The sequence below is a fragment of the Centruroides vittatus genome, unplaced genomic scaffold (genome assembly GCF_030686945.1).
Source record: "Centruroides vittatus isolate TY-2023 unplaced genomic scaffold, ASM3068694v2 contig_357, whole genome shotgun sequence".
Lineage (NCBI taxonomy): Eukaryota > Metazoa > Arthropoda > Arachnida > Scorpiones > Buthidae > Centruroides > Centruroides vittatus.
In genome coordinates this window covers 3,846,941-3,874,004 of record NW_027122180.1, presented here as the reverse complement: position 1 = coordinate 3,874,004, position 27,064 = coordinate 3,846,941, and the positions used below count along the sequence as shown (strand labels likewise).

The 27,064-nt window shown below is 30.1% G+C and overlaps 1 protein-coding gene across 3 annotated transcripts in view; it reads left to right on the top strand.

The window, feature by feature from the left end:
• Tomosyn (syntaxin-binding protein tomosyn) overlaps positions 1-27,064 on the top strand; it is a 371,800-nt gene that overhangs the window by 252,947 nt on the left and 91,789 nt on the right. For all 3 annotated transcript variants that reach the window (XM_067269813.1, XM_067269812.1, XM_067269815.1), the window contains exons 14-18: positions 7,507-7,547; positions 10,461-10,666; positions 12,483-12,620; positions 17,813-17,964; positions 18,048-18,136. In XM_067269813.1, coding sequence (XP_067125914.1) covers positions 7,507-7,547; positions 10,461-10,666; positions 12,483-12,620; positions 17,813-17,964; positions 18,048-18,136 — 626 coding nt within the window. The remainder of the gene's footprint in view (positions 1-7,506; positions 7,548-10,460; positions 10,667-12,482; positions 12,621-17,812; positions 17,965-18,047; positions 18,137-27,064) is intronic.

The following is a 27,064-nucleotide window of genomic DNA, read 5'->3' as shown; positions in this document are numbered from 1 at the left end:
ACTTTCATTTCCAGAAACTAATGCTCAGCTTTTGATGCTAACCTCTACATTGTCACACCATCTTTTTCTAGATCTTTCCAGCTTTCTCTTACCAATTGGTTTGCTACAAGTTGAATCACTTTAATCTGCCATTCTGTGATCCAACAACTCCCATGCATGTTTTGAATCTGCCTCTACTAGTTAATGGGTCTGTTGTATTTGTTTATTTGATCCAAAGAAAATTAAGGAAACACCAAAATACAAGGAAGCAATTTACATTGCAACAGTGGTTGATGATAATCATTAATTTAATAACACTGCCAAGACTATACCAACATAGAAAATCCATTTTCTTGCTTCTCTATTGCCTCCAATGTAAACATACCTGGTGATCCTACATATCTTGAAGGCATTGCTGACCATAAAAACCCTGCTATCTTTAGATATAATCTGAGCTACAAGTATTACAAATATTATTTTTAGTTTTGGACTTTATTGCCCTAAACAAATTTTTATTGTTTCATATATATAATGACTATTTTGTTTTAACCTTTGATAACTGCAATACATATATGGAATAAACAATGATCATGTAAGTGATATTCTTAGAAGTCTTAAAAGTCAATTTCTATAATCTGGCCATTGCCAGATTACAGAAATTGCAACATTTCCAGATTAAGGTGATTCAACTTCTAGTATAATTTTTTTTTTTTTTTGTTAATCCACATGACAATAATTTTTTAACATAGCAGTCTAAATCTGAATCTCTTAATCTCTGTAACCACATTTGATTGATGGTATAATTTACAAATTTCATTAGTAGTTTAATCCTCCATTTTGTGTTCTCTTGATATGAACCATATTTTTCCTCAAAAGTTTTCTTTCGGATGTTCAGAAGATTCTCATGATACATTTTAAGTACCCATTCTTTTGCTCAATATATAGTAATAGAATATATCAAAATTTTTTAAAACAATTTTGTGTTGAGATACCAATGAAGATCAAGATTTTTGAAATGTATAATAGCATCTGTTGGCTGCTATCTGTAATTTCTGTACTATTATCATTTTTTTCTGTCCTAATAGAACCCAGTTATTAGAAGTACTGTTTTGATAGTATTCTATTCTATCAAATATCTGCAATCCCTTTGTCTTGGTGCATCATGTGCAATCAAAACAGTATATCTACTTCTTTATCTTTGCCTTTTCCCATGTTTATATGGTGTCAGCATTTCCTTCTCTAATACATTTCCCCCATTTCTCTCTATCAAGGGCTTCTTCTCTCTTAAGTCCCCTCTGGATCAAGTCTTTTTCCACCTTATCTTTCCAATGCATCTTTCTTTGGTCTTCCTCTTTTCCTCTTTCCTTTTACTGTCAGTTTTCCAATCTTCTTTCCAACATAATTGTCACTTCTTTGTTATACATGGCCAAACCACCTCAAACTACATTCTTGCATCTTTTTGCTTAAGAGGCCAGCCTTAACGGAACCTCCAATAAAATCATTCCTTATTCTATCCTTCCTCAACACTCCACACATCCATCTCAATGTTCTCATCTCCACCACCTCCATCTTTCTTGGGCTCTTGTTATCGTCCATGTCTCAGCTACAAATAACATTGCAAGTCTAACAACTGATTTATACAATTTTCCTTTCAGATTGCAGCTAACTTTCTTGTCGCATAATACACCACTCAACTTGCGAGTGGCACATTGTGGATTTTAATATTACACTCATCTCTACCATTCAGAGTCATATAAAGCTGTTTTAGTTCTGCTAATATTCATGCCCCTTTCTTCCAAAACCTTCCTCCAATCTTCAAGTTTCTTCTCAGTCTTTGTTTGGGAAGGTTTACACAGCACACTATCATCTGCAAACAGCATACTCCACAGAGCCTCACCCTTCACTTACACACCAACACAACCATTATCAGGTCAAAAAAATAAGGGCTAAGGGCTGGTCCCTGATGTAAACCAACATTAATGGAGAACTCTTCTGTACTCTTAACTTGAGTCTTTTCTGGAACATTCTTTTCCCTCAAATATCTCCATATCTCTTGCCTTGGTACCTTATCATATGCTTTTTCCAGATCTATGAACACCATGTGCAAATCTTCCTGCATTTCCCTGTGCCTTTCCATTAGCTGTTTCAAAGCAAAGGTAGCATCAGTCATACCCCTTCCTGGCATAAAGCTGAACTGTTCCTCTCCAATCTCAGGTTCCTGTCTAATTTTTTTTTTTTTTTTTTTTTTTACAATGTTTTCCTAAATCTTCATAATATGGGACAATAACTTTATACCTCTGTAGTTTCCATAATATCCTGTACATCCCCTTTACCTTTAAAGACAGGCACAAGAATACTCTTCCTCCATTCATCTGTGATCTTCTCCTGCTGCCAGAGTATGTTCATAAGGTCTCAGAGGATATCAATCCCCTTTTTACCCAAACCTCTCCAAGTTTCCATCGGAATCCGATCAGTGCCTACTGCTTTCCCTGTCTTTATTTCCCTAAGCACCCTTTCCACTTCTTCTCTGCACTACTCCTTCAGTTGCCTTTCCATCCTCATATAAAGTTTTAGGGTTTTCCTCATTCAATAAATTCCTAAAATATACTTCCCATCTTTCTTGATCTTTTCATAATCTTGTAATACCACTCCTTTATCATCTTTAATCAGTTTAATAGTGGTAAAATCTTTTGATGCCTTATCTCTTTGCTTTGGCAATTCTCAATTTTTTGAAAGGAAAGGTGGTGAAAGGCAATCAACTGCCTTTCACCATCTTTCCTTTCAAAGAATTTATAAGCCTCTTCTAAAGCCTTTGCTTTCACAATAGCAACCATCTTCTTAGTCATTTTATTTGCCAAATGGTAAGTTTCTTTATCTTCTGTCCTTCCCATCAAATCCCACCCTTTCTTTGTCTCTTTCTTTTGTTTAACTGTGGATTGTACCTCAGTTCCTTTCCTTCTGGTGACCTCTTCCCTGAAGTTTTTCCCAAGATCTCTTCTCCAACTTTCAAAATGCACTTACTATTCAACAGCCTCCACATCCAGGAACTGAATTTTTTTTTAACACTTTGCATTAAACTCTTTCCTCAATTCCTCCTCTTTCAATCTCCACCATTTAATCCTTTGTTCAGTCTGGCTAACACAATGGCATGTAATGGCCCATAAGAAAGTCACAATCCACCAGAAGACCCCCTCCTAAATCAATCTTTCATGCAATCTCTTAAATGCAATCTGGCTGGATCTATGTTGTGCATAATACTTTCTCCATTTAACACCTTACTGTTTCTCACTTTACTTGGATGCCTCCTACTGCACAAGAAAAAATCAATCTGGCTGGATCTACGTCCACTCATGTATGTAACCAGCTGATTCACTTTCTTCTCAAAGTAGGTGTTAACTAGTGCAAAGTCAAAAGTTATAGCATGATCAACTAGTCTTTCTCCCTCTCCATTCCTTTCTCCCACACTCCACCTCCCAGTAACTCTTCTTTCTGCATTCTTTCTCTTCCCAATATGACCATTTAGATCACCCCCACAGATTAACCTCTCGTTCACAGGAACACACATCATAACTTGGTCAAGATAAAAAACGACATCATCTGCATATGCCATCAACTGTAGGGACTAAGGTTTCTCAAACGGGATCCCAGGATCCCAGTTGTTTTTTTACCCCAGGAAATATCCCGGGAAATTCTTCTCATCCTGGGAAATCCTGCAAATTTCTTAAAACTTTACTTTTTTCTCATTTTGTGTTAAGGTTGAGGAAATTTTGCAAATACAAAGTATAATTAACTCATAAACTGTCAGAATACATTTGTATTTATTAAATTTAAACCTACTTATTAGTTTTTTAAATTTTTGCTAGTTATGGCATGTCACAAATGGTCAATAATCAGTGTGTAGCTTATTTGTGGCAGCACTCTGAAAATTCTTTATTTGTCGGAACCTGTATTATTTGGAATAATTGTGCTTATGCTGTCTTAATTTTTAACCGTGCCTAGTGGCTTCAATAACTGCATAACGCCAGGTTGTAGAAATTGGGCATGGATAGAAACGAGTACGAAGTGTGCAAGTATGAAGTTTTTCTTCATAAACCTGATTATTAAAGCCAAACAAATTGCCAAATTATCGGGCTATAAGCTTGATGCTGCTATTAAAGCAGATGAGGTAGACAAATCAAGAATACTAGAGAGCAAAAAAAGTACTGCAATCTCAAAAACAAACTAGACTACAGGTGTAAAAACACATAACATCTGTCTTCTCTTAAATGCATTAAACATGACTCTACTCACATCAAATGAATCAGAAAGAGCATTCTTTGTAGTGGGACTTTTCATTACTAAAATAAGAATCAGATTGAGTGATCAGAGTATTGACAATCTTTGCTTTTTAAAATCTTAATACAAAATATTTTTTGTAAATTTTTATGTTTTACTTAAAAACGTGTGACAATGTATGAAGTGCCCTCTATGCTTCAGCACCACGACACTGAAGGGTCGATACCATGTTTGCAAAGATAATTTCGTCAGGACTGACACCACTGTGTCTTCAAGGTAGATACAGAAACCTAGATGGCCGCTAGTTTCATATTTTTCCGTGCAAGTGGTTGCATTTGTAGGCGTTTGGATCTGATATGAGGGATGGCACAGATTGAGGAATTGTACCAAACACAATTCTAACAATAACAATTTTCGTTCATTAGTTCTACAAAAAGGTTATTATCTCATATTTAAACCGTAAAGCTTATTCACAAGATCTAAGTTGAAGAGAAAGCGTACATATAATTTCTATAGATACCTGGTAAGGAATCTTAACCAATCAAAAGACTATTGGAGTTCACTTGGATGGAAGGAGTTCTCTTTTCCAAGAAGTTACTTTAAAGGAGTTTACTTTTTGAAGGAGTCACTTTACAGTTTATTTATTTGAGGTGTTCACTCTAGACAGAGGAGGATTCTGGAGGTATCCAAGCGAGGGGCAACTCATTGAGGACAAACTATGGATTTCTCTAATGAACGACCTGTTGTCATCATCAGTCATTGTCTTTTATTGGGGTCAAATGTTTCTACAAAAACAAGAATGGATTAGAAGAGGGAAAGAAGCAATTATAGTGTTGACAAATACTTGCCTCTTTCAGAGTTTGGAATCAATATACTTGTGTCTCCAACTCACTATAACTATCTGTTTTGTACTGGTGGTACACTGGTGATCCAACATCTAACAACTCTAATATTACTTTGATAACACAAAGATTACATGAGTTTGAAAATTATTTTCAATTAAATTTCAAGTAAAGCTTCACAAAAATACGAACCTCAGACAAGAGGATGGGACACTTCAGATGTGTTCTAGTAATGGTAATAAGTTTGTTTTATCAAAAATATTCATTATTAAGTTTTCTTCAGATTAACTAAATGGTTTAAAATAATTGTATTAATACATCTACTTCAAAATAGCAAAATTTATATTTCATTATAATTTATATATCAAAATTTTTATCATCATAAACATCATTTAGGGGAAAGTTGCCTAAGTCATACCAGTGCTTAAATCATACCTCAATGATTTCAAAAGTACTTTATCCACCATACAAATGGCAACAGAGTATAGTTATACGGCTCGGTTGTACTTATGCGCATAGGCAATGCACATCTGCGTTTCAAGGAATTAAGACTGTTTTTGGTAAACAAATTCATTTATAGTCATTTGAGGGTAATTTTCATCTGGTGTGTGGAAGCTCCTAAGGTAAGAAAACACTAGTTAAATACATTTTGCTTTTTTAGTTTAAGAAGCTATTAGCGATTTGTTTGCCTCTTGCAGCTTTGTGAAAGATTTTTTCAAAATAGTTTTGGGTCTATATGAACTGACATGCACGCTGTGTCTTATGTCGTACCCCCATAAAGAAGATATGAAGCAAAATTCTGTTAAACGTAAATTACAAAAACAAGAATGTGAAACAAAAATGGTGAAGAATAGTAAAAACGACGATTGGTTTTGTAAAATATGCAACAATATCCGTGAATAAAACATGACTCAATGTTTAAAATGCAAGTCTTGGATTCATGATGTATGTGGTGGAGTTACAAAACAAACAAAAACATATGTTTGTATTGACTGTGAATGAAGATATAGTTGTGTAGTTGTGTTAATAAAATATACTCATTTAAACCATATATTTATTTAATTTTAGTTTGAGGTACGACTTAGGCAGTAGGTAGTATGACTTAAGGTACTGGTTTCCTTAGTTGTACCAATTTCATTTTTTTTAATTTTATGAGTTTAAAGAAAATGTGTGCAGACTATTTAAATTTTTGCAATAAATAAAAGCAGGGTTTTCTAAGGTTTCCAATGATACTCATAAGTATGTGTTTGCTAACATATTCTCTGATTTCTGAGAACGTTATTTTAAGGGGTACTACTTGGGCAACCTTACCCTATTTCTTTTATATTTTTTACTTAATTATGATTCATTTCTATTTTTCCTTCAGTTTTGTTTTCCTTCATAATATATGTATAATATATAATCTTTTATAAATATCATTAATTCTTTATATTAGTTTTTTGTTTTTGATGACCAAACTGACCTTTCATGTTTTCATCAGTGCCATCAAAATAAATGAAAAGTAATTACAATTTTAATAAATTGTGGGAGTCTATTCCATACCTCTATATGTAGGCAGATTTGATGATAGCCTCATGTACACAAGATCTAGTAACAGGGCATGGACATGAAGGTTGGAACAGAAATTCAACCTTGCCAACAGCAATATGTGATAGTCAGGTTGTCAATGCATTGGATGATGCCAAATTAATTAAGGAAACTCTAGACAGACACTGATAAACTGAGAACACTAGAAACATGGGAGATATATGAGCTCCATAGCAAGGAATATGTAAAAAATGGTAAAGATGCAGAAATGATTTCCAACTCTTTGAAATCACTTACAGACAATCCTTTATGTGAAGATACATTTTAAAAGCATAAATACATAGCCATTTGTACATTTGACAGTATTTTATTATTTTTGAGCTATAATTTGTTTTTTACAAAATTATTGTGGGATGTTGGATTTTTTTTTACATTTGTTTGACATTAGTGACTTGGTTGATGACATAATGGAAATAACCAGACAGTTTTGTTGGTTTAAATGGATTTTGTTCCAGAATTTTGTTTTTCAAAAATTGTTCCCAAATCCAAAAGTTTGGCTAAAAATGAATAAAATCTCATATAGAAGCCTAACACTGGCCCCTGAACGAGGCCAAAAACATTTATTTTTATGTCAACATCATTGCTGGAAACATACAAAATGTCAGTTTGGTCATCAATCATACATTAGTTCCAGCGTTAAAGAATTTTTATGTTTTCATGTTTTTATTTTCTAACATTTGTTTTTGTTTTTTCTTCTTATTTCTTATCTATTTTCTTTTGATATTTATTTAATATCTTTTCTACTTCAAGTATTATATTTCTGCTGTTTTTTAATTGCAATAGTTTTGAAAATAAAAACTAAAATAATTATTTTTTATTCTAGTCATGCAGATGGATCATTAAAATTTTGGGATGCATCATCAGGTATAGTGATTTTAATGTTATTTAGATTTAATTCTAATTATATTTTTAAAAATATTTCACAAAATTTTCAGTATTAGAATATTCATGTAGTAAATTAAATAATTACTGTATAATATAATGAACTGAAATACACAGTGATCATAATTAAGAGTAGATGTTTAAAACTCTCTATAGGAAGAACTATTTAGAAAATTGTAACTAAACATGTCCTTAGTATGCAGCTTTAATTTCTAAATAACAGTTTTGTTTAAAAATTCAACCACTGTAGCAAAATTTGGCATTACTATTTCCATAATGTACATATTACATAGGAAAGATGAACAGCTGCTGTTCTTACTTTGCCCGACTGTGCATTTCTTGTTAATCTGTTTGTCATTGGTTCCACATTCTGTATCTGTAATCGTATCTGTAATTGAAACAAAATTATTGCACTTTATTTCTTAACAGCCAATATTCCTTATATGCACATTACGGAGACAGCAGCACCAAATTTTCACTAGTGGCTGAATTTTGATATAAAATTCTTTTGTGACAACTCCATACTCATGACAGTATGTATACCAAATTAGGTTGAGATTTGCCCAGAACTTCTTTTTATAGATATCTGTGAACTCTAAAACTTTAAATAGAACAGAATTACAAAGCGAAAGATAGAATACAATTTAAAAATTAAGAACATTATATAATTGGCTGTAATTGGTGTAACAGCACGTCATAGTTGATGATGTTGCATTTAAGTGAGTTTTTCTGGATTTTAGTGGTTTCTGTGTTATTTTGTATTATATTCAGTTTTAAATTAATTGTGATTGATATCATGGCTTTTCCAGCCAAAAGATACAGAAATATGGTCATATGATTGTGTCAATTTTTTCTAAGTTGGACTTTCTGATGTAATGCAAGTCAAGATGTCACTATCTGGCTTCTATCTACAACATAAGCCTCTCCAGGGAATGCGCCACTTTAATATATAGAATTAGATTTACTTGTCTTGAGAGAGCCATTTTTTTAGTAAAATGGTGCAAATACTCTAAAATAGATGAATATTGGAGAAATGTTCTTTGATGGAATATTAAATTAAAAACACGAAGAGATATCATATTCAAGTTTAGTAAATTATACTGTAAATGGAAAAAGACGTCAAAAGTGGAAATAGTGAAGAAGTGAGAACAGAATGTAATGTATTAAAAATAAAATAGGATTAACAAGTCAAAGTATTCAATGCATAGGTTTTTAAAGTATGTATGCTATAATGTATTAGAGAATAAAAACAAATGAAAATAGTCCATGGTCACATAAATTAATTTTTGGATTGGAGATTAATACTGTTTAAATTATTCAGAGAATTTCTTTGTTTTATTTTTTCTGATTATGGTTTTATAAAAAAAAAAAAAATTTCTACAGAACCATTAAATTAAATTGTTATGTGGAAATTAAAAATTATAAGCACTCAAACTTGAACTATCCTAGCAGATAAGTGAAAATCCAGTAACAAATGCTTTTGGTCTACTTCTAAGACCTGCTTCTGGTTTAAACATTCAGAAATGGATTGCTTTAAGCTTCAACATTCAGAATGTTAAATGCATAGAACAACTGTAGATAAATCTGAATTTAAAATAAAATAAAAAGACCAATGGAAAGTGTCCACTCATAGTTGATGCAATATACTTTATAAGGATGTATCACATAGGGCCTACCTGCTAGGATAATTTAAGGTTTTGAGTGTTTATAACTTTTAAGTTCTTGCCTGGTTTGGTAGATGGTTGAACTGTTATGTGGAAATTTTTGAAATATGTATTTTTTTAGAATTGTTTTTTCTTTAATAAAGAAAATAAGTCCAATATTGAAAAAATTTTACTTAATTTCAATGATATAACTTACACATTATTAAACATTAACAAATTTACATAATATTGTAAGCAATTATATAAACTTGTTTGTATAGTTGTACACATTACTCAACTAAAGAGGAATTTTTAAAATGCATATTAGTTAATACATATTATTGCATGAAAGATAGTGATTTGTTAAGATGAAAGGTGAAATATAATTAGGAATATAGTAAGACAGGCATTATTTGTTATCAAAGATTACTTGCATTATTATTTTCCCTTTTTGAAAATTAAGTTATGTGCAAAATGGTTGAATTAAAAATAAACAAATTTTGATTTTTATCATTTTTCAGTTTTGATAGTTAGTTAGTTAGTTAGTTAGTTGTAGTATTTATATTCTCTAAAGTATTATTTATTAATTTTTCAATATCATCAAAACTCAAGTAAACAGAATAAGTAAGAAATATCTGTTTTTACTTATTTAAGTCAAAGATAATTTTTTTTTTCTCCTAATCTTCCATTTCAATTGTGTTTAGTTTTCATTCATAAAGTCTTTGGGGGGTTTTTATTTTAGAATTTAGTTTAATTTATAGCATCACAGTTACCTATATGAAAAATTATTAATGATAATATTAGTTAATATTAGAATAAATATAGGAGTTTAATATTTTTGAATATGAGATCAAAAAATTTATTTCTATTTTATATAGAAGAATAAATGAAAGAATATTGTAATTCATTTGCTTTTCTCTTATCATTGAATAATGATGTATGTGGGAGAAAAGCAAATTATTTTGTTTAAGAGAAGAAATTTCAATAATCTACTTTATTGGAGTCCACAAAACCATGTAAATTTAATAATCAGATTTTGATTTTATTGATGATATTTCATTATTCAGTAAATTTGTGGGATTTAATGGATTTCAGTAAAGTAATTATAATTTTTACTTTATTATTGTTTCATAACAGGTTTTTCCATTAGTTATCTTTCTTGAAAAAGTTATTATATAATGATGCATTTAAAAAATAATTTTTGTTTAATAATGTGTCTCATTTAGTAATTATTTAAAGTTTTTTTTCCCAGTTTCTTTACAAATTTTATATAAACTTAAAAGCATCAAAATATTTGAACAACCTAAAACTAGGAGTTTTGAAAATTATGAAGATGATCCTTTAGCAATAGAAAAAGTTTCATTTTGTGCAGAAAGTAGAACATTGGCAGTAGCAGGAGCCAGTGCCCATGTAATTTTATTTAAGTTTAATAAGACAGAATCAGTTACTGAAATTCCTGTAAGTATTAGATTTTACAATTTCTTTCTAATAAAAATTGATTAAATATATTATTCATTTCATTAATTTTCCTTACTTAAATCAATTTAATTTACTTTATTTGATTTGAAAGCTGTTTTTTTTTGTTTTGTTTTAAGAACACAGTTAATGTTTAATGGAGGGATTTCAAAGCATGTTTTGAAATAAAAATTAATAAATTTCTACTATATATTTTTATTTATATTGTTTTGTTTAAATTAATTTTTATTTTTGTTATTTAATGCAAAAATACTGTAAGGAATAATAATTAACATAAACTTAAGTAGAAAGTATGAAATAAAATTTATTCATTTGTAATGGTAAATAATTTGACATTATAATTTTAATTAAATATAAACAACACTTTAACACTGGGGTAGTTAAATCACTTTACTAAACATTTTTCAGCTCTGTCAATGAGGCTTCGTCGGGTAAATAATGTTGAATTCAGAACATCCTAACATCAAACGTTTCTTCAAAAATTTTTTAAATGGAATTAAAATCAAGAAAAAGAACAAGAATATAGTTAACGAATTTTTAACAAATTAAAAATTACACTTCATTACACTACATTTCCACAAACGTTTTCATTTGTGGAAAGAAGATTTTTTCACGCAAATTACACCGGTAACAGGTTCAGTATTTAACAAATTTTTGCAATAAATTAAAAATCTCAATTATTATAATAACAATAAACTTTCACAAAAAAATTAATATAATAACATAACTATGTAATATTTAAGACTGCCAACTGCCTAGTATTGCTGCACATACTATAAGGTGTTTTTACTTGGCCCAAGTTCTTTTCCAATGGCATGGAGATACACGATTACAAATCACTCTATGTCCCTGGTATTAACACATTCATTTTTAAGTCTGTGTTTAAAAATCTCAATTTTTTTCTTTATTTATAGCTATAGAGGGCGGGTATACTTCATTAATGATTTTAGATTCCTCTGAAATTACCAAAGTTCCTCATGTGTTTGCGCTAACAGCCAGTGCCATGCTTTCTTTCCTTTTCCTTACATCGTATTGATGTTCTTTAACTCTGGCTTTAAAATTCCTCCTAGTTACCCCAACACAAGCCATTTTTAGGTTAAGTTCTTTGTTAACTATCAAGATCTTGTATACCCTTGCTTTAGTTTATTCTGGAAGTGGATCCTTGTCGTTTCAAAGTATTCAACATAAATTAGGGGCTCTTTTATATATACCATGTAGGAGTTCTTTTATTTGGAAAACTCCTCCATTATATGCCTGTAGTATGTGCACCAATACTGGGCAGTTGGCAGTCTTAAATATTACATAGTTATGTTGTTGTATTAATTTTTTTGGGATAGTTTATTATTATAATAATTGAAATTTTTAATTTATTGTAAAAATTTGTTAAAAGTTTATTAACTATATTCTTGTTCTTTTTCTTGATTTTAATTCCATTTAAAAAATTTTTGAAGAAACGTTTGATGTTAAGTTGTTCTGAATGCGAACACTATTTACCTGATGAGGACTCATTGATAGAGATGAAAAATGTTTAGTAAAGTAATTTAACTACCCCAGTGTTAAGGTGTTGTTTGTATTTAATTGAAAATAGAAGCTTAGTAGAAAATAATTTTAATAAATTTCAAATTTAATATTAAGTCATATTTTCTGCAATGAAATATATATATGTGCAATAAACTCTTGATTTAATAGCCTAATTGGGTGTCATCTATTAAGACTAAGAAATATCAAAATGAGAAATGAATTATGGACAGAAATTTTCATTATTATAAAATATTTAATTTATGTTATATTTTTTCAGATTATAGAAATACCAATATTGTATGAAATAGATGATAATCCTGAATGTTTCACAGAATTTGAATTTCCACCCCGACCAACGCTAAATGTAGCTTCTCAACATGGGTCATTCTCTAGCACTTCAGAAAGTCCTAAAAAGGTTCGTTTTTTGTGTGTGTGTATGTTTTAAGCAGATTCATTATATGTATGTTTGATTATTTAATGAGTGTGCAAAATAATTCATGATTTATTAATATTATAAATATCAATACTTAGAAATTGAAACATTTTATTCAGTACAAGCAAATGTTTTTCTTGGTGCATTTCAAACATAATCAGATTTATTTAAAAAAAGTAAAATACATATTAATTTACATAAAATCTGTGAAAGAAAATAACAGTAATGATGATCTAGAAACCTTAGACCTTCATATTAGCACATGTCAGACTACAGAAAGCTAGCATACTAAACATATCAGTCAGGAAATTTCTGAATAAGACACATACACAAACAGCATGCAAACAGCATAATAATTTGAAGCTCTGGAGGTGAGAATGTTCAGACACTTACCTTAACACTCCTTTTTTAATATTTTTGTAAATGAATGTACATTTTTGTTTGAATTTTCTTGCATATTATGATAATCATTGTTTCTGTTGGGCTGACATTTCTGGCAGGAAATTTATGAATAACATTAGAATAATTGTCAACATTGATCTTTCTTGAAATACAAATGTTTTCTCAATTTCACCTGGTGACAGAATAGTACCAATTGGATTGTGGAGAAGAAAATTTGAAACTAATTGATGTTTTTGATTGATGGATTTAATCCATAAAAACTCATGATGTTCCAATGACATGTAGTATTCCCTGTTTGTCTACTCAGTGGCTTCCAACCCAGCACACTGTTCTGTATTATGTACAGAACAGTAAGTCTGCCACTAGTTCTTTGTCCTTTTGTTCAATTTGCCAAACCTCTCACGTTGTTGCCAGTTGAGGAATCTCTGCTTGGAGTGTATCTCAAAATTAACTATTTCTAAGAGTTTTTCTACAAATGCTTATTTCTATTTTGTGACTATAAAGAACTTCCTTTTTCTATGGTGTGACTCAGCAGATCAATTGACACTCTTATGGAATAATCTTTGCAAGGAGAACAAGTTTAGCAATGAAGACAGCCATCATCTTAGGACTTTCATAATACTGTGATTAGAGGCATCTATATTAATCAATATGGATGTAAAATCTCTCTCTCACTCTTTCTCTCTCAAATAAATTGTATTTATACAAAATTTCAAGTTTTCTGTCTTTCATCCTAAGCCCAACACACCACCTACATAATAACTATACATCATTCTGCTTATGTCCTTTCTGATCCAAAAATCAGTCAAAATTTTACCAAATAGTTTGGCTGAAAAAATATAAAGACTAGGATAAAAATTTCATGATATCTCAATAGCTTTTCTTAGAGTTATGCCTTGATCTTGGTCTGGCATAGCATTAAGCTGACTTTTGTTGATTTTTTTTTTTTTTTTTTTTTTTTTTTTTTTTAAATTGTCAGTTTTCTTAGGTGTGACACATGACCTCATTGCTAATTTTGCGAAAACAAAGAGCAACCCACATGTTTTTCTGCTCAGTGTGGCATTGTTTCTTTCTGTATGAACATTACTTCATGCATCTAGCCAAAAATTTCCATTGCTTCCCTTCCTTTTACCTCCATCGTGGAACCAAAGAAAGTTTCCAGAGCCAGCAGCCCTTTGAAGAAGAAGGCCAGGAACACAATCGAGTTGAAGGAAATCATTAAAAAATACAAGAGCAGCATTAAGATTGCTGAAATCAACCGCATGTACTGTACAGGAAGTTGCCATCCATGATAAGTTCCATTGTGGTGAAAAAGGAAGCAATAAAGGAGGCCAATGTAGTGAAAGGCGTAAATGTGCTAACGAAACAGAGATCGCAAACAATTGAAGATGCCAAACAGTTATTATTAATTTCAATCTATCAAAAACAGTGAGATGGCAATTCTGTTTCAGAGACCATCATATTAGTTTTTTATACTCATTTTATATTGATTTCTTATTGTTTTTAGTATTAAACCCTGTATTCTCTATAAAATGTGTTATTGGTATGCATTTTGGTGTCTAGAATGAATTAATTGGATTTATATTGACTCATATGGAAACAATTGCCTTGGATTTTGCCAATTTGTTTTCGGATGGATTATCGATGAAAACTGAGATATCACTGTATTACATTTACAGAGTGGAATAAGGAATAAACTGAAACATTATAAAAGATTAAATATATATACTACTTTACTTTTATATTATATTTCATTGTTAATGATAGAATAAATATAAAGAAAATAATCAAAACATAATAATTAAATACATTTTAATAGATATATTTAACTGAAAAGTTATTACATTCACAAATTATTAGATGGGCAACTATTTACGTGATATTTTTCAACAAAGCAAAATAAACAAAGAACCTGTTGACATTGTGCACATTTAACAAATCGAAGATTTTGGCAATTATTCTCAACACAATTTTAAACTGTCAGTGTTTAAAAAAGAAAAACAAACTTGTTTTACATTTAAGAATTGCCATTAAGAATTGACATAAGAATTGCCAGAAGCAAACCATGCATATTTAATCAAGTTATTAAATATTGGTGCAGATAATTGATGATGATGAATCGAATGTAATTTTATTATGGCATTTCTAATTCTCTAAAACAATTTCATCAAAGAATCATTACAGAATAATTGTATAGCATTTAAAATTTCTTTGGCTAAAAGTTTTAATTGTCTATGAAATCCAACATCTAAAGGTTGGCGTATAGACATATACTTTGGTGGGATAATTAGTACTTCACATGAATTTTGATTTGTAGATACTGTATTATGTGAAATACTGTATTATAAATATTAATATTTGTTGTCCACTCCATGAGTCAATTATTAATAATGAGTTTTCTGTTATATTTGGAGATAATACATCTTTTACATAGTTTGTAATAATTGCTGTAGATAATTTGCCAGATGAGCTAGCTGTAACAGTTACATTTTGGGCATTAAACAGCGATCTTTGAACTCTAGGTCCAAAGGTTCCACGAGCCTCTTGTAAGCAAATAAATACTTGTACATTACCTACAACTTATCCGTTAGCATTAATTAAATATTGAAGAGTGTAGGAATGCGTAACTTTATTACTTGGAGAATGTACGAATACAATAATAATTTTTTCTCTTTTATATGAAAGTGTTCTTGGTGAAATTATTTCGTATGAAAACCACACTGATCTGTATTGAATATAAAGTTACATGACTAAGATGGCAATAAAAATTTTTGTACTGTTTGAAATTGTGCAGCTTTTACTAAAATATTGTTTTCGTTTACTATTTTTGTTTTATTTACAAGTTTTGTAATTTTTCTAGATACTAATCTGTATTCTTTTTTCAATTTTGCAATCCAGGAATCACTAGCTGTAAACTTAATTGAACTATTCAGCTCAAGAAATTTTTGTAATGCCCATATTTTTAATTGATTACCTTTAACAATTTTATAGCTGCCTCGAGCTTCGTCAAACGTTTGTTTAGTATGTTCTTTAATGATTTTTAATGTTTCAGTTCTATGTTTTCGAGATTTAAATTGTTTTTCCCATTTATATAAATCACTAAAATGTTTTAATTTTTTAGTTCCTTTCCACTGTAATGTGTGTAATTTTCATTTTGGGTGTTTCTTATGTAAGTTAAGAATTTCTTCTTTTCATTTTGCTGAGATTATATTCTTATCAAATTTTTCATCATCATTTGAATATCCTGATTCACAGTCAGTGTCTGCATTATCAATTTTTTTTTTTTTTTTATGAAACAGACATGTTATTTTTTCATCTGAAATATCTTTAATCAAATTATTATTTTCCATCTGACAAAACTCTTCATCTCTACTTACAGAGTTATTTAAAATATTGCTAAATGCATTAAAAAGTGGTTTAGCTATTTGTTTTTCAATGTTTGAAATAATAGGCCTACAGATCTCTTCTGTAGGTCAGACATTATCACATAAATGTTTAAATTCTGCTATAATGTTTTGAATATTTACATTTAATTCTTCCATTTTCAAAAATTCTAGAATTTATTCTTAAATGTAATAGCATCATCTTCCTCCGTGACCCTTTCACTACTAAAAATTTTCATATTTGTGTTAAACTACAGTAGAGCGTCGATAAGTGGAACGTCAGTAAGTGGAATGGCCGGAAAGTGGAACGATTTTCAGTCGGACTGTGTCGTGCTGAATCAAATGTTTTTGATACTAAATTTACTTCTAAAGTATAATTTTTGTGTTTTTTATATTCTTTAATATATTTATTTTGTTTGTACAAAATGCAGAAATAATTTTTAACGATACGATAGCCTCGATGATTATTATAAAAATTTTCGTTAGGCTTAAAATCGACGAAAATTCAACACGAAGCGACACGCAACGGAGAAAAATTCAACAGGAAGCGATACGCAATGGAGAAAAATTTGAACATCGGACAGGTTAATGTATTTTTTGTACAAAGTCGAAAACTGGAACAAATCATTAACTGGAAGGACCCCAGTCCCCAATTGGTTCCATTTATCGACGCTCTACTGTACTATAAAATAGTACGACATTTGATTGCTAATAACTCTGATTAACACTTTTAGTGAATATTACAAATTTAATATAGAGATTTTATACTTTTAACATAATTATTAATTAAATTTTATTAAAATTTATTAAGACACACTGACAATTTCTTTGTTAGTATTATTTCTTATTAACATACAAATAAGTTAATTTTCATTCAGTAGATTGGTTTCTGCCACCAGTCAGTCATATAGTGTGAGTTAACTTTAACTCATGATGGGAATTTACTCCTTTCAAATTATCTTTCAAACACAAATAACCCATGAGTTATCTGCACAAAATTACTGTACTTGTGCTCCACAATAAATTTCAAAATAAAAATAAAATAAGCAGATACTATAATAGCTCTACTATAAATGGCTAGCACAATTGTGTTTCATATTTATTATAGATTTTAGTTATACATTTTTACACAGTAATTGATAAACATCTAAAGAAGTCATTCCTATGAACAAAAAGAAAAAGTATTCAAAATGGACTGTACAAAAATATTAAGGTAAACAATAGTAAATAGTGTATTTCAAATTGAATAGTTTCACAGATAATTATGTTATAACATAATTATCTGTGAAAAGGCTTTTATACAATATATTATGTTTTGATATTATAAATATTTTAATTAAAAGTGAATAATTAATAATTATTTATTATTATAATACTTTTAAATAACAGAAAAATGAATATCACACTACTCTGAAGGTAAAATCAGGACCAGTAAAGAAGATTCCTGGTTTTCAAGCTGAATTAGTTTGTTTAACTCCATGGATTGATGGGCAACCACCAGGACACATAACTGCACTTAGTGTGAATTCCTGTTTTGGCCTGTAAAATATTGTTCTATTATTTATAAATTATAGATTTAATTATTTATTTATTTATAATATATATACCTTTATTTCTCTTCAAGGATGGCATATGGAAATGAATGTGGATTAGCTATTGTAGATATTGTACAGAAAATATGTTTAATGAATTTGGGAACTCCTGATCTTTATGGTATGATAAGATTATTTTTATTTCAAAAATCAGAAATTTAAAAATATTCTTTTTAATATATCATATCATGCTAATACAGTGAAATTCAGTTAACCCAGCATTCAATATTCTGGCAAACTGAAAAGCCAGATGTCAAGCTCATCATTGGGGAAGGGGTTATCAGAGTAGGTTCAGAGTTAAGATTTTTGTGTAAAAGCATTTAAAATGTGCAGTTCTTGGAAAAAGATGTGGGTTTTTTTTTCTTTTTAGAGATGACAAATGCCAAGATGACATGATGATATGCTAAATAAAATCAGTTAGCTCATGCATGATTTTTCTAAAAACTTTAAAGTTTTTAGAAAAGTTTCTAAAGATAGTGCATGGATTTCATATGAGAAGCAAAAATATCTAGCATACTGGAAAGGAATAATTATCATGAAAACACCTACAGTACATTACTGTTCATGTACTTTGATAATTAGGGTTTGTCTGTATTCATATACAATAAAAATGAACAGAGCAGAAAGTGAGAATAGTGTTTTTGTTTCTAATCAATTATGGGTAGGAAAATCCTGGAAAATTGAAATGGTGTGTTAAACAATCATAAAAGACAGATTTTTACAGTTTTACATGCAAAAATCTGTGAAATTCTGTCCAGGAAATTGAAAAAACTGGAAAAACTTTCACCATACAATAAGGCAGCATATTCAATAACCCAGCACTGCATTGGTACCAGTGATGCTGGATTAACAGAATGTCACTGTAGTTTAATCTTAATTTGTTATTATATGATGCAATTTATAAAATTATAATTATCTATATGTATATATGTAAAGAAATAAGCATTTGAAAAATGTCACACACAGGCAATCAGAATCAGAGTTTCATTTTTATATAGACATATGATCTGTATGCTGAAAATCAAACAAGTCTAACATTGCATTTCAGCAAACCAAAAGTCCCATCATTATCTTTTCTTTGTTCTGTAGATTTAATCTGATTTCAAGTGCTTAGAGTACATTTTGGTTTAAAAGTTTATAATTTGTATATATTTTGATAGTAGTTATACATTTGATAGTTATTATTATAAATACTATCATTTTTAGCATGCGTGTGTGTGTCAGTTACAAGATTTGTTTTCTATAACAAAATGAACAATTATTATTTTATATACAAGACAGGTATACTCTCATCAATATTTCAGGATAGTTCTTACAAAAAAATTATTACAGTGGATTGACAATACATTTATGAACATATACTAAGCTGAGAAAACTTGAAATTTGTATATCTCTGCCAGTTGGTAGTTTGAGATAATTATTTAATTCATTAGAGACAAGAAGCTTACAACTGCATACTAGAAATTCAGTTTCATAATGTTTGTGTAATGGATTATCATTTTTAAGACCATCAAATAACAAGATAATTTACTATGACAAACAACATTGAGAGATGTAACACAAAGCAAAACATGAAGGAAGAAGATTTAAGCAACTGAATAAGAAATAGATCCAGAAGAACATGGCTGGCCACTAATTAGTTCAAAAAGTCCTTTTTTTTGTGATTTTGTCCTTACAAGTTATGAAGATCCATTTGTGGTTGACATTTCTACTGGCCTTTCAAATTTGCTCCATTCAATATAGTGTGTCCCATCATTGATGTAGATATTGGAGGCTTAACGTATGTTTTCACCTTTGGATCTTTACTTTCATAGTATTTCACAAATTTCTCATTGAATGCATTTGTATGGAGTCTTCTCTTTTTCTTAGTTAATTTTTAATACAAAATCAGAAACTATTTACCTGATTGCACAACCTTCTGCATCCCAGGAAAATCAAAGAGAATAGAACCCTGTTCTCTTGTCTTCTCATTTATCCTGCCTGGGCTACTCTTCATCCTCCTCTTTTGTAGCATTACCATTCTTATTATGTCTCTCTATTACAGCATAAAACATAATTAATTACCAGCCAATCTAACTAACCTCCACATGAATAAAAGAAATAAAGAAAAAATAATGAAATGGCAATAAATTGCCACAAATTGCTTTAATCATTTGTGAAGTTTGAGAAAGGGTTCCCATTAGATGACTAAGGTAAACATCCAACAAAGCAAGAAACACACACAGTAAATGTTAGAAAATTGAATTTATTTATGCATGATATAATTATATACAGGTTCAAACAATGGATGCCAACTCTAGAACAGATTATCCAGCAGTCACCCAAAACCCAAAATTTTTGTAATAGTTCTGCCGATCGTTGGCAGAACTATTACAAGAATATGACAACAACACACTGAATTACAATAATACTAATCCATACAAAAATCAAGAATACTTCTTACAAAGAGAATTCCTTATCACTAACTTTTAATACGAAACTTAAACTAAGAAAGTAAGATTAAAGATAGAGGGTAAGAAATAGCAAATATGGTGGATAGGACAAAACAAAAATACTCGGGTCATACAAACATCGTGTTATCATGAGGGGCAATGTGGAAACTTCTTATACACAATACATGCTTTTGTCGTCTTTTTTCCATCCAAAGGGTCTTTTCTTGTATCCAAATTGTCGGTCTCTGGTTCAAAATTCACAACTGGTCAAGTTGAATGCCAACTCCAACACACTAACTTTGGCACAGGAATTTCAAGGTTCCTGTTCAAAGTTATGGCTTCACCTTTCTATTCAGGCACCAGACACTGTCATGTCTCTCTCCTTTCGTTGTTTTTGAGCACAACTCAAAAAGTGACTTTCCTTTGCCTCATATGCCCTAAGGTAACTTTGTATTATACTGGTGATTCGAGGAAGTGGCCCTTACCTCCAAGAAAGAAGAACAATGAAGATCAGAAAGTTCTCAATGGTGAAAAGAACAAAGAACAGAGAAAAATGCAAAAACAATGAAAAGACAAAAGCAGACAATATGGCATACATCCACATATGAGGTCTGTTCAAAAAGTTCCTGAACTTTATTTATTACAAAAATAATACTTCAATTACAATTTATTGGTCAGGGTCCCCTTCAAAGTAGTCTCCTCTCCAAAGTATACACTTATCTCAACAGTGTTTCCACTTTTTGAAACCATCCTGGAGCGCTTCTTCTGGAATGCTTATAAGCTCCACCGTCAAATTTTTCTTTATCTCAGGAATGGAGGCAAATCTTTTTCCTTTGAGTGAGTTTTTTAGTTTAGGGAACAAGAAAAAGTTGCTGGAGCCAGTCATGTGAGTAGGGTGCGTGTGGAAGCACAGCAGTCTTGTTTTTGGCCAAAAAACTCACGAGTTCTGAGAGACGCATTGTCATGGTGAAAAAATCACTTGCCACTCCTCCAAAGTTTGGGCCGTTTTTGCCTGATTCTGTCTCTTAGGCATTTCGTAATCCCCGGGTAGTACTGTGTTGACTGTCTGGCCTGTAGGTAGGTATTTGTGATGCACAACCCCTTTGCATCGAAAAAAACAGTTAACATCACCTTAACATTTCAGCAAATTTGTTGAGTTCTTTTGGGGCATGGAAATGTTTCACCCACCCTCACCATAAGCCTTGGTAATCAACTGAAAAGTTTCTATGAAGGATTTCCCGAGTTTCACACACAGTTTCACAGAACAATGCGCTCTTTCAAAGAGCTCATTTCTGTGGATCTCCAAGCAGATTAAAAAATAACCAACTGGAGGTGCACTATTCAAAGTACGAGGTCTGTTCAAAAAGTTCCCAAACTTTTTGAAACAGACCTCGTACTTCTGTGTTTATAGCTGTTTGAGCTGAAAATGTTCCTATTCAGACAACAATGGCAACACACCTTGTTTCATTACAGTGCTACTTTATTTTATAATTTATTTTCTTAATATTTAAAATAATTTTATAATTAAAGTTTTTACATTTTATCCTAAATACTTATTTCATTCATAGACAATTAGTGCAATTAATTTAAAATAATTCTTTGTTTTATTAAGTTTGTTTTTATTATTATTAAATATTCTTATAAATATTTAACTGTAATGAAAAGAAATACAATCTACATTACAACACAAAAGGAATTTATTATAGGCAATATCATTTATACATTACAGTGTGATTGGATCATGTGTCTTCTAGTATTAGTCATTTCAAGAGAAAGGAAAAAATTGTTATAAGGATAGAATGTATTAACATGTATTAAATTAAATTACAGTAGAGAGTCGAAAATCGGAATCAATTGGGGACTGGGGTTGTTCCGATTACCCATTATGTACGAAAAAATACATTAACCTGTCCAATGTTCAAATTTTTCTCCGTTGTGTGTCGCTTCGTGTTGAATTTTTCTCCGTTGCATGTTGCTTCGTGTTGAATTTTCATTGATTTTAAGCATAACAAAAATTTTTATAATAATAATCAAGGCTATCGTATCGTTAAAAATTATTTCTGCATTTTGTACAAACAAAATAAATATATTGAAGAATTGTCTGTATTTGCATAATACTGTATATTGTATTTTCACTAGTATTTACAAAATACTATACTGTATTATTATTGAAAAACCTTGTTCAAAACAGTGAATATTTGTGATAATTAACGTTTTTAAATAGTGCCAATTCAATTACTTCCCTCAGTGGTACAAAAGTATGATTCATATTTATAAAATTAATGCCTCCTTTATTTTCTTCCTAAATCATTTATAAGATTTATAAATTAATTGAAAAATAATTAACAGAAATTGAATATATCAAACATAATCATAGAGCTTAGTCATTTTTAGTATTGACTTATATCTCAGATGGTCCATTTGCTGTCCTTATCTAATTTATTCAGTATACAGTTGCATTATAAAGAAAGATTTTTGTTTTAAAACTAAAATTGTTTAGATATTGGCAATAGAAATGTGTGGGCTAAGTAATTATTATATGACTCTTATTTCCTTTATGGGCCTTCTTTGTAAGTCTGCACAAGTAACAACATTCAATCCTCCTACCTGCAATCGTCACTTAAAAAAGTGTCGATTATATACATGACCATTTAAAAATTACTTAGAGAAACATATTTACCCCATTCTGAGGATCATGAATTGAAAAGTAGATTAGTAATTTGTCATCAAATGAGAAATTCCTGTATTATACATTGAAAAAACCCCCCTCTGTGCATATTATTTCTGGTTTTTTTTTGTTTGCATGATCAGTTAAAATGTGGTGGTCTCTGATCACTAAATTATTTGTGGATCAATGAGATGATTTTGTGCATACATTGCTAAATTTCAGTAACTGTATAAAGATTACTTATAAATATTGTTGGATATTCTTGTTTCCAGTGCCAGGTAGTGTTAAATTGAAATTTTTATTTAGTGTAATAAAGCCAAATCTGTTGCAAGATTACATGGTGAGTGTTTATCTTTGTGCCCTTATTGCAAATACATATATAAAAAATATTAACAATAATGAAATATTGGTTTATGCATAATTATTTACAATAAAATACAGCAAACAATCAGAAAACTTCCATAATGTGTTCTAAATTTTGAAAACATCAAAACATGTCTGCTTATAATAATTTTTACTAAATTATTTAAAGCATACATAATAGTAAATAGATAATCATAGACATGTATAAAAAGAGCAGATTAGCAGATCTATTTTTCCTTCCATTACCATTTTTAGTTAGAGAAGGCAAATGCAAGAAGATACTATTTGTGATTGTGTACAGAAATAATCAATTTTAAGAAAAATAAAATTATATGAAAAAAATAAACAATTATATTGTATTTTCAATGTTAAGTATAAAATTGTTATTCAATCTACAATAAGCAAAAGAAAAAATTTGTTTTCTTGTTGATGTACAGGAAAGTTAAATTGTAATTTACCAGTATATATTTAATCATTAAGTGTTAAAACATTAACTTAATAATAAAAACTTTTCAGCAGAATTTTGATTTTCATAATTATTCTACATTCTTAGAATACACATTGAATTTATTTTGTTTTAACATATCTTAAGCATTAAATTGATATATTATATTTTAACATTCATTTTCTTGTTCTAACCATTATTTGCTATATGCTAACTATTCTTGCATAAGCTCTATTATGTTAACCTATAATCACCTTTTCTATTTCTTTGTAATGCTATTCAGTTTTTACATTTTTTATTTTTTATATCTGTTCTAATTTCAATCTGAAGAAAGTAAATTTCTTAACTATTGTAATGGCATCTTTTTGTTCTGTAATAAACAAAAAATAAATTAAAATGAATAGTAATATCCATTGTAACATAAAAATGTAACTTTAAGCATCTTAGAAGTAAATTTAGTATCAAAAACGTTCGATTCAGCACGACACAGTCCAACTGAAAATTGTGCCGATTACCGGCAATTCCAATTACCAGTGTTCCAATTAACGACTCTCTACTGTATAATAATTAGTACAGTAGAATCCCGATTATCTGAGCCTTGATTAACTGAGATTCTGCATTATCCAAGGGAAACCTGTAATTGAATACACTACTTTCTCTTATGAAATACAATATAAAAAAAGTTTAAATGATAACCTATATGATGAAGCCTGGTTAACTTGAACCAGGATAACTCAGTCACATTTACATGAAATCATTTTCTTTCCCAATCATCCAACATAGTGATTTATATGCTAAATCAAACTGGTTAACTTGAATTCTTTGAAACGTTTAACTCAAATGGTTTTTTGGTACAGTATTTTCAAAATATCTCCAGAATTTTTTAATTTTTCATTAAATAAAATAAAATAATTAATGTTCTTCTATTAAATAAACTAATTAGAAACTTTCTGTAAAGTGTGGGAACTACGTATGACTAAAAATAAACATTGTGTCAAGTGACAGTGAGTGGGGATGGCTTCCAGACAGCTTGTGTGACTTAAATACTGTAACTCTTATTCAAGCCTGCTTTTTTTTTTTTTTTTTTTTTTTGTTTTATTTGATTGCTGATGGATTTCTCTGGCTAGCTGATATAAAAAATAAATGAAATTTTTGTTTAATTGTTTCTAAACTTAATTTGTCTGTTTCTATGTAAAAATTTTTACCTTTGCAGCAAAATTTAAAATATTGTGACAATTGCTTGTCATTTCTGTATACAAAATTAAATTGTTTGTTATGAAACCTTTGTTTATAAGCTTCTAGAATGTTCCATCGCCCATTATTGCCTGGAGGGGTAATAAATTTAGCAGGGGAGAAGGAGAGGGTATATATTGACTCGTGGTTGAGGGAGCAATTTTTTTTTTTTTTTTTCTTTCTTTTGGTGCCATTATGGGAAGAACACAAAGGCACAAAGGTGACCAGTGACAACAGGACTGTGCAAAGGAAGAGTTCCAAAAGTCAACAGACCCCATTCCAATTGACGAGACAATCAGAAGAAGACAGCAAATATGCAGCATGGAAATTTGAGGACTTCTCATGTACTATTGCCTCCTATATTTTTGATTGTCTACTGACAGTAGGATTGTCATGTAAGAAAGTCTGTGAATTAGACTATAATAAAATAACTTGCACTTGCACGTGGCCAACTCTTGTTTATATAGTACACTTAGGTGTTGTAGCATTACCAAAATAAACTTTAAAAATGGGAATGTTTGCTAGTACTTTCAGTAGCATAAAGTTACCATTGTCAGGCGAATATCAAATTTTAAGCTTTCGAACAATTTTAAAATTATAAAACTGCAATTATGAGTGACATAATTTACTCAAGGTTACATAGCGAGCAATAGCTAAAACAAAAATGATTATGCAAAAAGGAACTAAAATTGTAGGTTGAATTAGAAAAAACCAAACACCTTATGATGCTGAGAAAAAATTTAATAAATAACGTAGCAAACGTTTTCAGCCAAACCTGTTGGCCATCATCAGGCTAAACATATTCTCAGCATCATAAGGTGTTTGGTTTTTTCTGATTTACATATTGCTGAGTGAGTTCATTTCATTAGTAGGTTGAATTACTTGAATAATGTTACCAATAATTTTCGGATTTTAAGGGTTGGGATGTTGCATGGTGTTATTGCTGTTATGTAGAGGTTCTCCCAAATAAATGATTCTTTGCGATTGTTGCACCATTTGAGTAGTTTTGTTTGGGCTCAGAGTGGTTGATAATTTTGGTCAAGCACTTTTTTTTGTAATTCTGTTGATGGTCTACTGTTTCTGATGTTCTATAATACAAGAATTTAACATTCTGGCCATGGCCCCTATGTAGCTAGTTTCATCATGTTTTAGTGGAACTTGATAGACTCCAGACTTTTTGTTCAACTGAAATCTATATCTGTTGTTGCATAATAATCTTCTTAGGGTTGGTTGTGAGATTATTGGTAAAATAAAACCATTCTTTCTGAAACAATGTACAATTTAGAGAGATAGGGCCTAAGAACAGTATTGGAGGATGAGCTATTTTTAGATTTTCTTTATTATTAAGAAACGATTGCGGAAATACTTTATTTTTGACATGATTTTGAAGAAAATAAAATTTAAACTGAGAATATCCCGCTTTTTGCATTGCTCTGTTAATGATTAGTAATTCTTCATCTACTAGTGCTTGAGTGGAAGGGAGAAGGAATGTCCTTCGTATAAGGGAAGATATGGCAGAGTTGACGAAATTTAAGGGTTGGAAGGCTGTAGCAGGGATAATTTGTGGTGCATTGTTGTTTCTATGATGGACAGAAAATAGGAGATCAGGTGATGTATGAATTTCAAAATCTAAAAATGAAATTTTAACGTTTTGTTCTTCCTCTACAATGAATTTGATCAAAGGATAAACAGAGGCCAACAATTGAATAAATTGCTTTAAGTCTTCACTTGAGCCATCCCATGCAAATAGCACATCATCAACATAACATAGATACATAATTGGATAATCGATGGTCAAGTGGGCATTGAAAATATGATGTTCTATGTTCCTCATAATAAGTTTTGCCAACATAGGTGATAGTGAGGAACCCATTTGTATTCCCTGTGTCTGTTTATATATTGTGCCAT